Genomic DNA, 13,518 nt, shown 5'->3' with positions numbered 1-13,518 from the left:
CTCTGGGGTGTTGCTTGATAACGTGGGTATGCCATCTAGTGGGGCCCGTTGGCTAGATAGTTATCTAATTGCACCTTAACTGTATCTAATGGCCATTCTAATAGACTTTGATGCTTAAATTTAGGTTGGGTGATAATATCCTTGATTGTTTTAGCTATTACATATGGGCTTAAAAGTGTACACTTTGTTGTGCAAAGTTGATCGTCTAATTTTTAGGTTTAAGTCAAGTTGGGGTGGTCTGGCTCGGTAAAACCATAATGAAGCATGGTAAGGTGGCTTCAGGGCTTTGATGTGTGGGTCCCACTTAATCATATAAACTAATAAATTTTTCATGCTTTATTGGTACCGTAAGTATTAGGGCACGGGTTTAAGTGGATAGCAATATAGACAATCGCGCTTTTGTGTTTTCTGTTAATAATAATAAAAATAATTGAGTATTTAGCAAAAACAGTTTCCAGTTCTGATTTCATTGTACATATTTTTCGGGACGAAAAAGGATAAGTGTGGGAATGTGATGTATGGGTGAAATATTGTGCGTTAAACGAGTCATGTTGTGTGTTTTGTGTGTTTATATGTCAGAAACACGATTGCTTTGAGTGGTTTTATGATTGCAGGTGAGTGGAGCTTAAAGGAGCTAAACTGGAGCATAAGAAATGGAGTGGAAATGAAGATTTTATTGCATGAAATGATAGAGGATTTGAAGACGTGGCCGGAAACGGGACGTAAATCGGAGTTCGAATGAAGAAGTTAAGGGTAAAAGACTACGGTTAGGGGCAAAAGACTACGACTGATGACAGGACCACCGTAGCCAACGGTGACCCCACCATAGCCTACGGTGGGGACTGCCACCGTAAGGCAGTGATTGTGGACCGTAGCCTACGGTCCCAACCATAGCCTACGGTCGCCTGGACGAGGAAACTCGAATTTTAGGTTTTTGAGTGCTATTTAAGCCCGATTCAACCCCATAACGACTATCTTTGATATCCTAATGTACTTGGACAAATTTGGGTGCCAGCATTCTAACACATCTGAATCATCATAATCATCCATGTCATCATACATTGAAGAATCAAGAGAGCTAATGAAGATAACTATGCAAGGCTAATCCACTCGTGACCATCTCCGGATGTAGGGTTAAATTGTTTGTTGGATTATCGGTACTCTAAACCTAACTTTTGGATTTTGTTTGTGTACTTGAAAGTATTTTGGGTAATCAATGAGATTTGCAGTTTATCAGTTAATGATTTTGGTCATCAACAATTATGATTGAGTTCTTAGTGTCATTGACCTCGTTGTCTTTAACAATAACACTGAGTGGGTTCATCATTACCTAAAATTAACAATCAATTAGATTATTGTTTAGCCGTGTCAATCATTCGGATTAAGTTCTAACAATCAACATAGTCAAACATTTAATCTTTTGGTTTAACTAATTCAAACAAAGATTAAAATTTCAATAGGTTTAATTATCTATCCAATTTACTTCAAAACCCGAACCCTTGGAGATTGGTTACCTTTTAATAATTATTTACAAATCAAATTAATAGTGTTTTCGTTTAACAAATCTTTTAAACCGCTTGACATCGTTTGTCCGCCTGGTATAATTAGTTATCACAAATTGAACTTGATTAGCACTTTCTACTTATTCTCTGTGGATTCGACATCTTACTTGCCCTAGCTAGTGAAGGTATTTTACAAGTGTTTTTAATTGATCTTTCGACATCGATCAATTATCGGGTTCGGACAGTCAAACAAATCAATGCTTTCACAGCTTAATTCGGGTAAAAAGGTCAAAAAAAAATGTTTTCACGTTGTTTGGATGGTGAAGGAGGAGGTGGCATTTTTGCTATTGGAGAGGTTGTGCATCCAAAGATAAAAACATCGCTTGTAGATGACTCGTAAGTTGTCTTCCCTTGCGTCTGCATTATGTTTTATAGGTTGTAAGTGAGACATAATTACTAAAATGCCCTTTAAAATTTGGTATAATATCAATCAGACCCATTCCTAAATGGTCATTTTAATAAATTGGGTAAATTTGAAATTTTACATGGTTTGAATGGGTATATTTAATATAATTTTTTTGGTCTGGTAAATATGATATTATGCATGTAAATATGATAATTTTTTTGGCATCATGTAGTTAAGTTGTGGGGAAGAAAGACCATTACATGCTGATACGTGTCTATTAAATTACTTAGCAGTAACTATCAAAACTTAAGCTTTCATTCTTCCAACTTGGAATTAGTCCCCAAATTACATCAATTCATTTGTAATTATGAATATGTGAATTACAGGTCTGATTGAAGGAAGAATGGGGAATTGTGAGAACAAGCGGAGCACCATGTGATGATTTTTGAATTTAGGTCATTCAACATCAATTTGGTATGTTTGTTAACAATTAATGATTACTTTGTTATTTTGGATCTTCAAGTTTCTATTTATATAACGTGCAATTTAACTCAAAATCAGGCCACTCTCTAGAGAAAAAACGACAATGCCTTTTTGACCATGGATTGAAGAACAAACCTCACTTTTGGAAAATATAAGCATCAACTCAACCATGGAATGAATAAGTAGATATAGCTCAAGCATTGTTTGATGTTTAGGGGTTTGTATACTTGTGAGTGTATTGTTAAGTTATTTGTGTCATAGCCAATGTGAACTATTTTTAAGATGTATTTTAGTTAGTTATAATGAAATTTTGCTTTATGATGTATTTTGGTTGGTTACAATGGAAGTTTGGTCATTCAGTGCAGTTATTAAAAGCTCCGACTAAATAGATGTGTTTCATTCAGCACAAAATAGTTTAAAGGGTCAAAATAGTCATTCTGCGCAGTCGTTCAGAGGTCCACACAAACAGCACTTACTGGTTCAGAGTCTTTTAATCATTCAGACCTCTTACTAGTTCAGCACTTAATGACTCAGCACTTGCCAAACAGCCCCTTAGTTTGCCAAAAGACAACCATTGAAAAAACGTGCAAACATAAAGGACGAGTTTTGCTATTTTGTCTGCAATTTATTATATATATTTTTTTAGAACGATGACTTTCTTCAAATTTGGAGAGCCCTGATGCCCTACTCTGGCCAGACTATGTTGTCTTAACCGGGCCCACGTTGGCTTCAGAGTTTGGCTTGCGCGTTCCTCCGGGAAACCATACCGCCGACTGCCACTTAACAACCGTGGTGCCGCCACAATTCTTCAATGCCAATATCCACCCGAAAATATTCAAACTTGAGTCTTCATTAAAAAAAAACCACCGAACTCTCGGATTACAATTTATTATATGCTCTTATCTTTTTTCTTCTGTTTATTCCCCACTTACCGTCTTCATCTTCTCTCTCTATATATACACATATATCTCGCAGTTTATTATTATTCTTTCTTCTCAATCAAATCAATTATTATCTTAAAACCCTAAAACCTCTGCATAATCAATCAATCAATCAATGACGCTTGGCTCAGGTGGATCGAGTGTTGTCGGTAACTTCATTTCTCAATCAAATCAATTCAATTCTTTTCAATTTCAATTTCAATTTCGATTTCGATCCGTTAGGGTTAGGGTTTCATCGATACGTTGCTTAGATTACCGATTGATGTAACGAGCTTGCTTATTGATTAGTTAATTGTAGTTTTAGTTATGAATTTTAGGTGTTATTACATTTAATTTAGTAAAACCCTAGGTCAATTGGTTATTAATAGAAGGCTGATTGTTTGATGTAGTTGTTACCTAATTGGATGGTCTTAATGTGCACGGTTCGGTTTGGGTCGGTTTTGGCGTAAAACCGAACTAAAAGCTGAAACTTCGGAACCGTTTGGTTTTTGTTTTGGGTTCGGTTCGGTTTTGCAATTTGAGGTTGAAAATTTTGGGTAGAAAAATATATTTGGTTCAAATTAATGAATTTGGGCCTAAATCATTTTGTTAGTTAATAACTAATTGATTATTATACATTTGTGCTACAGTAAATGAGTTACATATTTATTAAATTCTTTATATTTGTTTTGCTTATTGTGTCGACATGCTGCCTAGATTCTTGACTACTGTAGCAAACGTGCGAGTTGATTTTTTATTGTAATTTTAATTATAAATACTATGCATTGCATTCGACTCAGTTAGTGAGTTAACCCTAGGTCTAGGTTTAATTTTTGTTCTAATTCAAAATTGTTGAAATCCTGTAGAATTTGGCCTAAGTTCATCTTGATCATCGATAGAATTCTGATTGTTGGATATAATTGTCACCTAATTATGGTTAATCTTGGATGGTTTTATTAGGGGTGTGCACGGTTCGGTTTGGGCTAAAACCGAACCAAAACTGAAACTTTGGTTTTTGAACTTTTTATAGTCGTTTGGTTTCGGTGTTTTAGTTTTGTTTTGGGTTCGTTTTGGTTTTTCCATCTGAGCTTAGAATTTTTGGGTCTAAAATTTTGGCCCAAAATAATAAATTTGGGTCTGAATCATTTGTGCTAAAGTATTTGAGTTGCATATTTATTAAAGTCTTATAAATTACTTAAAATAAAATCTATAAATTTAGTTCTGTTTTTTGGTTTTTATTACATGCAAAGCCAAAACCAACCATAAGTTTTGTGTTTATAGAAACATAAAACCAAACCGTCAGTTTTTGTTGTGGTTTGGTATTTTCGGTTTCATGCACACCCCTAGGTTTTATATTGAATTGGAAGTGAAACTTGAAAGGTTATGCATCAATGGAGTGTGAATATTAGGTTTTAATTGTTTAATGTTTTGTGCAGTGCCTAGAAATTTCAGATTGCTTGAGGAGCTTGAGCGTGGAGAAAAGGGTATTGGAGATGGTACCGTGAGTTATGGAATGGATGATGGTGATGACATTTACATGAGGTCTTGGACCGGGACCATCATTGGCCCTCACAATGTATGATCTCTATAATCTCAAGAACCAAGAACCGAATCAATCATAACCAACTGGTACCAGTTTGTTTCGGTTTGGTTCGGTCCTGTTTGTCTGGACTGGTTTAGAACTTTAGATTATTGTATATGTTATTCAGCAGAAGAACAAATGTGTAATAATATTGTTTTTGTGGTTGTTAGTCTGTACACGAGGGCCGCATTTACCAGTTGAAGCTGTTTTGTGACAAGGATTATCCAGAAAAGCCTCCGACTGTTCGTTTCCATTCGCGGGTCAACATGACTTGTGTCAACCATGAAACTGGAGTGGTAAAAATCTTTTGTTATTTGCATCATAACTGTCGATCATTGTTTAGATTAATGTATTCTGCTTCTGTTTATATGGTTATTTTGGGGTTGGGTAATTTGTGTCATACTAGTTGCCGCATTATTAATGGATGTAAAAAGCCTTAAAATGTAACAACCGTAAAGTGGTTTTTTATACGAAAAGCTTTTATCTGCTTTTCATCTAATCGGTTTTACACTTTGACAGTTGTATATAGAGTGAGTTGCTAACCAAGGATTTTTATAACAAAAACAACCATTTTAAATTGTTAACTATATCACTAGGTTACGGTTAACGCCTGTCATATAAAGTCACCAATCTACTTAAGCATTTAACCTATTGGAGACTAACAAGACCTGTCTCATGTGTTCACAAGAATTTTGTTCATTTTAAGTATTAATTTCTTAAATATTAAAAAACAAAAATTTTCACACTTTACTATTAGTACCCGTTTTGCTACAACTGATTATATTATTCTGCGTAGTGGTAGCAGTGCTGACACGAAACGAAAATAGTCAGGTTTTGGGTTGTCATTTCTTGGATGTTTAATAAGCAGGCCATGTTTGGGTTAATCTGTTCAACCCATTTAATTTAACGGGCCATGCTTGGGTCACACGATTTGAAATGTGTCTGCGTACTGGTCGTGTTTGGGTTCAGTGGTTCGATCCCTAATTTTGCTTATCAAAACGCACATCCAAACACCCCCTCTAACTTAGATTTTGAGATTTCAAGAATGATTGTTATTACACAAAGATTTCATTTTTATGCTAAAAAAAGGTTGCATTTTCGATTCACAGGTGGAACCGAAGAAGTTTGGGATACTTGGAAACTGGCAAAGAGAGTACACAATGGAAGATATACTGGTTCGCTTGAAGAAAGAGATGGCATCCCCACATAACCGCAAGCTTGTTCAACCCCCGGAGGGTACCTGTTTCTAGGTACCTTTAAGAATGTTGTGATAGAATCAAATGATATTTTAATGGTTTTTCCATGCCTTAAAAAAGCCATCTGATGGCAGCAATTTGGAATCTTGGTCTTGTTTGATTAACTGAATTCAGGATTTGTGTCAAGTGTTTAATATAAGTGTTGCTTTACGAAATCTATATTCGATTTGGGTGACTTTGAGGTGGTAAGATTGTTGGGGCTAACCGCTAACCTGCCAAACTGAAGTTGAAGCAGGTCAGTTAGTTTGAGATTCACATGGTTCGGTCGACAATTTGAAAAGGGGTTTGGCCGTTTTAAAAAACCGAGTTCAACGGTTCGTTTCACGGATTGGAACATGTACAATATTTATGAACCGGTTTTATTATTTTTGAAAACTACACAAACTAGTTCCTAAAAGAGTTGAAATGAGCCGGGACTAATGGCCCAAACCGTCGGTCGGTTTGGCTTGATGTAATGGATTAGAATTTTTGTAAAAAACGGTTTTATTAGATTGTGAACACTTTACACTCTTATGAAATAAAGTAATGGATTAGAAACCGAAAATTTTGACAGGGTTTGATGGGATCAAACTAAAACTCCCTTTTGCTTTGTTGTAAATGCTTACTGTGTTACAACAAGCTTACTGAGAATTTGCATAAATAATTATATAGAAATGGTGGTTGTGATTAAGCATTTCCTAAATAAATAAATTAAGAAGGCTTTAAATATATTTTTATAGTAAAATCTTAATTAGAATGCCAAATGAAACAATGTGGCATTGTTAATAAAAAAAAAGTTAGATTACTATTTGGAATGTAACATATAAACTCTAATTATAAAACAAACGAATACTTAAACCTATTTTTTAAAAGATTATATAAATTAATCCTTGAAATAGCTTCATCAGTTTTCATGGAATATGAGTTGAAAGTAGGATTACTTGGAGCTAGTGGTGCACAAACTAGTTATTTTCCAAATCGGTTAGTGGTCAACGGTCAAATAACCGGTTAGATCGGTTAATATGGTTGGGTACTAACCGGTTTTGAGACAAGAAACCCCTACCCGGTATAACCGAACCGGTTAACCGGTAAATAACTGATTTTAAAAAAAATATAAAAAACAAATAACTGGTTCGGTTAACTAGTTTGTAACCGGTTTTGGAGATCGATAATATAAGCTGGTTTCTAATCGGAGGTTAGAACCGGGTATAAACCGGTTAATGGCAAACCAGTTACTAACCAGTTAGGATTTCGGGTTTTAACCGGTTTGGCTGTGCACCTCTACATGGAGTATATGATAATATCATAGCATTCACTTGTTTGAGTTTAGCATAAACGGAGTAGTAGTTTCACGTCGAAGCAAAGAACATGATTAACGAAGCAGGTCATGTTATGTTTCAAGTGTATGACACGATTTTGACACGATTTTTAAGTTCATGTTTTAACCCGTAAACCCGTAAGTTTCCAGATTGTTTTAAAAGTATAATTTTATATAGTTTCTAACTTTCTAAAAAGCCCAGTTCTTATAAGTTATGCTGTAATGGCCTGGCCCCAAGTACATTTTATATGGATTATTCATTGGCTCATTGCTGGCTGATAAACCCAAACGGATAGGTATCGGTCTGGCCCAACTTACCTTAAATATTAAAGACGTTATAATATACTTAAAAAACCTTATAATACAATTTGGACGGTTTTCGAACCCCTTTTTTATTAAGACTATCCGTAGTGGAAGAGAAGTCACGAACCCTCCCCCCCCCATGAGAAGTGACCGAGAAGAGGAGCACCCGAGAAATATTTCTCGGTCAAAAATTGTGGGGCACACCTGATTTTATTACCTTTTTTTGTATGTGTGCCTACAAGAAATTGGAAATATGTTGGAAAACACATCTGGTCCCACAAGATCTATGCCCCGATTATAACTCATTTCACAAGCAACACCTAAAAAATGATCGACTATAAATATTACATCTAGGTTGTCATTTTCAGAAAACTGAGACAACCGATGGTGAAATGTCAAAGCATTAATCGATTTGCTATATATATAGAATATGAAATTGATAGAATTATGATGAAAATCCTATCGGTAATAGACTCCTCAACGAGATTTGTCTTAAAAGAATAGGGAGGGATTTTATCAGAAATCCAATCCCGTATTGCTGATGAATTAACGAGGAATCACTGTTGGTGGAGCTCTCCCACCAAATCGACAAACTCTAAAAATCAAACGCCAGTTTTTAAAATGTTTTATTTTTTCCCAAGGGTTCCCTTCGGATTCTATCAATGGTTACATATTTGCATAAGAAATGTGACTATCAATATAAGGTCGTCAATGATACTCATTTGTTTAATAGTGTAAGTGTTTTAGTTTATACTCACCATTTCTCTAAGTCAAGTAATTTTATTTTATTTTTTGGAAGAAAAAACTCGCACACATTATCCACAATCAGACTTGAACCCTCATCGTTTGAGGAAAAATCCACATTATCTACACACTGATATCATTTGGCTACAAGCCACTTGCTCTAACCTAGCTATAAAAGCCTCTTAGATCAACTTATACATTATTTTTCATTTATTATGTTTTAGAAACATGATAGGGACTGCTTAGCAACCTTGTGCTTGCCTACCAACATGTTTGTGACCGATGAAGAGTTAGCCTATAAATAAGCTGCTAGCATATTTCTAAATCTTACTTGAATATTAAGAGGTTACATAAACCATTATGAGATGTAATTTAAATGAATCAAACATATTTACGTCTTAACGATTCAAATGTATTCTTTTAATGGAAAATATTAAATATCGGCATGGTCAATTTTATGTTGACCCAAGGTGCGGCCATGAACTTACTTTATATTTTATAAATATACTAGTTTTAGAACCCGAGTAATACACGGGATTTTTCAAATTTTAAAATCAATAATCATTTGAAAGAAAGAAACAACACTAATTAAAGGTAAAAGATAAGTCTAATATATAGATAAGAAGTTTAAAATATAAAATTTATAAATTCGAGAAAATCTTTTGCATAAAATTTTTGTATTAACTTATTTGTGAAGATGAACAAATTTGCATTGAATTAGGGATGAAATCATTGATTGAAGTTAACTAATATTGATTGGTAGATAATTTTGATATGAATTCAAATTTTATGCATGATTTATAAATTTATTTTGATTGATTTACAAATTTAATTTAAGCAAGCCTACAAAAACGCTCGCCACCTTATTTAACGACAACAAATTAAATTAATCATCAAGATATTTTTTTTTGTTTAATAAATTAGTTCCATTATTAAGTTACAAATCTTCTTCCTCGTTCAAAATGATATTCAAATTACCTGATAATTATAGGAAATTTTGTTATCTTTTTTATTTAGCTGAGTTTCTTTATTTTTTTTTACTTAGTCGAAAATGTAAATTTATTGACAAAAAAGAAATTAGTGGGCTTCAAAAAATCTCTTATTTTCAATATAATTTTAAGCTCATTTTAGAACAAAAATTAGAAAATTTTCTTCTATAATAAAGTATTTTATATATTTGTAAACAGAATGTAAATATAAAAAAATGAAGAATATAAACTTTTTTCTTGTTTATGGATATTTCTACTCAGTTAATTATCCTTATTACTTTATATATACGTATAATTAAATACAGTAGATGGAGTTTTTATTAATTTAATTAAGTTTTTTGTTTGACTATTGGTAGTAGTTCTCAAATATTATTTTATTCAACTGGTGTATGATATGTAAAATTTTAAAATCATTTATATTTGATTTTGCTTTTTAATAGTTTCTTAAAATAAATAACAATCTTAAATTGTCAAACATTAATATAATTACCATAAATATCTAGAATTAAGGAGATTGGAGATTAGAATTTATGAGGGAAAAAATGGTCAAGAATAAATATGAGACTGACATGTGGCAGCCAGTATGTTCTTTTATTAGTATAGTAAGATTAACTTTTTTGTTAGTTAAAAGTTAAAAGTGACTCAATATATTAACAGAAAAACATCTTAAGCTTTTAATAACCTCACATTGGACGAGGTTTAGTCGAACCCATTGACCAAATTCATGATTATGCTTTGTTTAGTCATGAAGAAAGGAACCGAACCACTCATGCCATATTAGGAAACACATGACTTAAGACCACAGAAGCACGTGCACAAGCTAATTTCACATGGCATGATTATTAGGAAGGTACCAAGAAACAAACCTTAGTTTCAAAATATCAAACGAGTATATGATCTTTAATGCTTCAACCAACATGTATATTACTTTATAATTTCTGTCTTATAAAGAAATGATAAAGGAAGATGTTTAGCACAAAAAAATGTGACATATTCGGCTAATATGTATAAGACGTTAAAGTATATATACATGTCAAACTGTAAATTGGAATCGTATGATAATCCGAATATGATATGACTTAACTTAATAAACGAGGTATTAAACAAAACGAAAGTAAATTTTTGTTTTGATTTCTTGTTATGAAATGAATGATAAGTTGCATATGTGTATATAGTTAAATGAACGTGATTAACTAACTAAATGAGCTTATGTGCTTAACAAGTTATTATTAACATTCACAGTTCTTAATCTCGGGCTTAAACATGCCCAAACTTTAGGTCTTAGCAAATAACTAGTATATTTAAAGTGTATGTTCGTAGATATTCACAAACACCAATATGAAGGAGAAGGTTGAGACGAAAGCAAGGGCGTAACATATAGTGTAACTTGGGTGGGTGGGTGAGTGGGTGGGTGCTACGGGCTTTTCCATTTTTTAAGTTAGAAGTATAATATAGCCAAGTTTACATATAAAGATAGCTCATTTACTTTAAATGTTCAAGTTTTAGCCCTCAATTGAAATATTCAACCCCCCCCCCCCCCCTCCCCCACACACACGCAATTTCAGTGTGCAGGATCCGTCACCGAAGGGAAGATAACTAGCAAGCAAAAAAACGTCACTGGAAATTAGGCCAAGGTACGAGTGCAAGGGTGCACCATTAGACTACCTCTACGAGAGGAAAAGTAGGGTGAAAAAAAAGAAAAGTACGTGGGAAGGAGAGAGAAAGAAGAGTTTTTGTTTGAAAAGTCTATTGTTGAGGTTATGAGGACACAACCACCAATCTACGTTGTTGATAGAGGTGTGCATTGCGTAAAATACCAGTTTTTTGAATTGAAACTAGTTTGGGTTTTTACTCAATAGAAGAAAAATCGGTTTCAACCCGATACAACCTAACAGTTCCTAACCACTTCATATTTCTTTAGCGTCAAAATGGTTTCTATGTGATTAATCAAAAATCGTTTTTTTTATTGTAGTTAAAAACCGGTTAACTGTCCGAACCGTTAGATCTTTTTATTGTTTTCTAAATCTAGCCGTTCGAAATGGCTATACGCTAATATACCCTTCAAATGAGAGATTAATTGTATTACGGAAAAATAAAAGTAAATCTAAAATTGGTGTTTTGAAAGTAAAACGTATAAACGAAAAATCAAAATACATGCGGTAGGTTGCTTTTTCTGTAATATATACTTTACTCACAAGAATAATAATTATGAAAAACAAACAGGCATCATCTCTTTTTCTAAACAATGAATGAAATTAGTGGCAAAAACCAAAACTAACACCTCTTTAGACTTAGAGGTGTTTGGGATTCCTTATTTTAACTCCTTATAACTTTTTATTAAGTTAATAAGTTACAAAAGTGTAACTCATAGAACTTTTTCTCTCACAATATAAGCAATTCCAAACACCTTATTACTTTTTAAAAAGTTAATAAGTTATAAGTTGATGAAAATAAGCAATCCCAAACACTTACCGACAAAAACTCATTGTGAGCTCTTGGAATCACATGACCATGACCCCTCCATCTCTCTCTCATGGAATCACATGGCAAAAACCAAAACTAACACCTCTCTGGACTTAGGCTATGTGTAATGGCGAGCTACAAATTGAAGAATAAGTGATGGGTGGCACCTAATCACAAATGGGTAATTTTTGTTTTAGAGGTATAATGGTGTTGTATAGGCGATTTTCACACGTGAATGGCTATTAATGGTCACATTATTATTTTATTATTATTTCCGATCATCACCAGGCGACAAATATCCCCCCCCCCACACACACACACTTGTCGCCCCACGTATCGCCCCGGGGGGGGGGGGGGGTGCATGTTCCATGCCTTTGTCGCTGGGAATGCCACCCCACTACACACACATACCTCATGCATATTTCAAGTTTTCTTTTCTAAAGTAATGCGCGTTTGAGTCTCATAAAATGAGTATTTTGTAGATTTTAGAAGGGATGTGCGATTGTATGTTGCCGTTCCAAAAATATTAATATATATATATGTTAATTTATAATATCATTCCTATATATTTATCTTTCCTCACCTAGTAGCTTAAAACAACTAACTATAATATGTTGAGAGTTACATAATACATTTGTATTGACTGTTTTGAATGTTATAAACAAGGTATCTCGGTTCTCAACGTAATGCTATTTCGAAGAGAAAAAAAATTGAGAGAGAGAGAGAGAGAGAGAGAGTGAATGATGGAGTTGGAGGGAAGTGTGCATTGGCAGCATACGAGTTCATGATTACAAAGGTGAACAGTTTGACCTATGATCAATTAAGTTATCCATATATATCCCCATGGGGGCTTAATTATTAATTTTACTCTTCTTGTCACCGTCCACGCTTTTCAGATTTTCAAATATTAAAGAGTCCGGGCTTCAACATTATTAAATTATGAACACAACTTAATAGATCCACACAAACCAAACACATATACACAAATATACAGATTAAGTTATGCGAATCACATCTTCAAACATTTGTAGAAAAATATACGGACCAAACATCTATAGTCTGAAAGAAAAAGACTGTTTGTTTTTTGGCGTCGATCTGTAGACTGATAAAATAATTAGTGGTGGTGTACGAACTGTGGTAGTGGGTGGTGGTGAGCGGTGATAGTGATAGTGGACGGTGGTGGCGACGGTGGACGCTAGTGGTGGTGGACGATTGGTGGTAGACGGTGGTGGTAGGTGGTGAACGGTGGTGGTGGAGAATGGTGGGTGGTGGTGTGATGGTAGACGGTGGTGGTGGTGGAGGCTGCCGGTGGATGGTGGTGGTGGTGGTGATGGACGGTGATGGTGGTGGTGGACGATGGGTGATGGGTGCTGGTGGTGGACAGTGGTGGCGGCGGCGAGAGTGGGTGGTAGTGGTAGACAGTGGGTGTTGATAGGATGTGAAGAAGCTTGAAGAAGTTGGATATTAGCTTATTTTTCAAGACCATAAAAACAATTTTCAGGTCTTTTTTAAAACACAAAACAGATTGTTTTCAGAGTTTTATGTCTGCGGCCATTGCAGACATTTTAAGCAA

At 34.3% G+C, this 13,518-nt stretch overlaps 1 protein-coding gene across 1 annotated transcript; it reads left to right on the top strand.

Annotated features, from left to right (window-relative positions):
• The first annotated feature begins 3,369 nt into the window (after positions 1-3,369).
• On the top strand, positions 3,370-6,290 carry LOC143598064 (ubiquitin-conjugating enzyme E2 variant 1D). Its single transcript, XM_077076384.1, has 4 exons — positions 3,370-3,481; positions 4,748-4,887; positions 5,064-5,189; positions 6,003-6,290. The coding sequence occupies exons 1-4, from the start codon at positions 3,448-3,450 to the stop codon at positions 6,141-6,143; spliced, it is 441 nt and encodes a 146-aa protein (XP_076932499.1). The 5' UTR covers positions 3,370-3,447; the 3' UTR covers positions 6,144-6,290.
• The last annotated feature ends 7,228 nt before the right edge of the window (positions 6,291-13,518 follow it).

The sequence above is a fragment of the Bidens hawaiensis genome, unplaced genomic scaffold, assembly GCF_021521415.1.
Source record: "Bidens hawaiensis isolate Kalapana, Puna unplaced genomic scaffold, B.hawaiensis_p1.1 tig00049600_1, whole genome shotgun sequence".
Lineage (NCBI taxonomy): Eukaryota > Viridiplantae > Streptophyta > Magnoliopsida > Asterales > Asteraceae > Bidens > Bidens hawaiensis.
This window is presented reverse-complemented; position numbering and strand designations above follow the sequence as displayed.

Bases quoted from the DNA above. Each gene is read 5' to 3' on its own strand.
- LOC143598064 (XM_077076384.1), top strand. From the start codon at position 3,448: ATGACGCTTGGCTCAGGTGGATCGAGTGTTGTCG. The intron at 4,888-5,063 runs GTATGATCTCTA...TGTGGTTGTTAG, and splicing joins CCATCATTGGCCCTCACAAT to TCTGTACACGAGGGCCGCAT. The intron at 5,190-6,002 runs GTAAAAATCTTT...TTCGATTCACAG, and splicing joins TCAACCATGAAACTGGAGTG to GTGGAACCGAAGAAGTTTGG.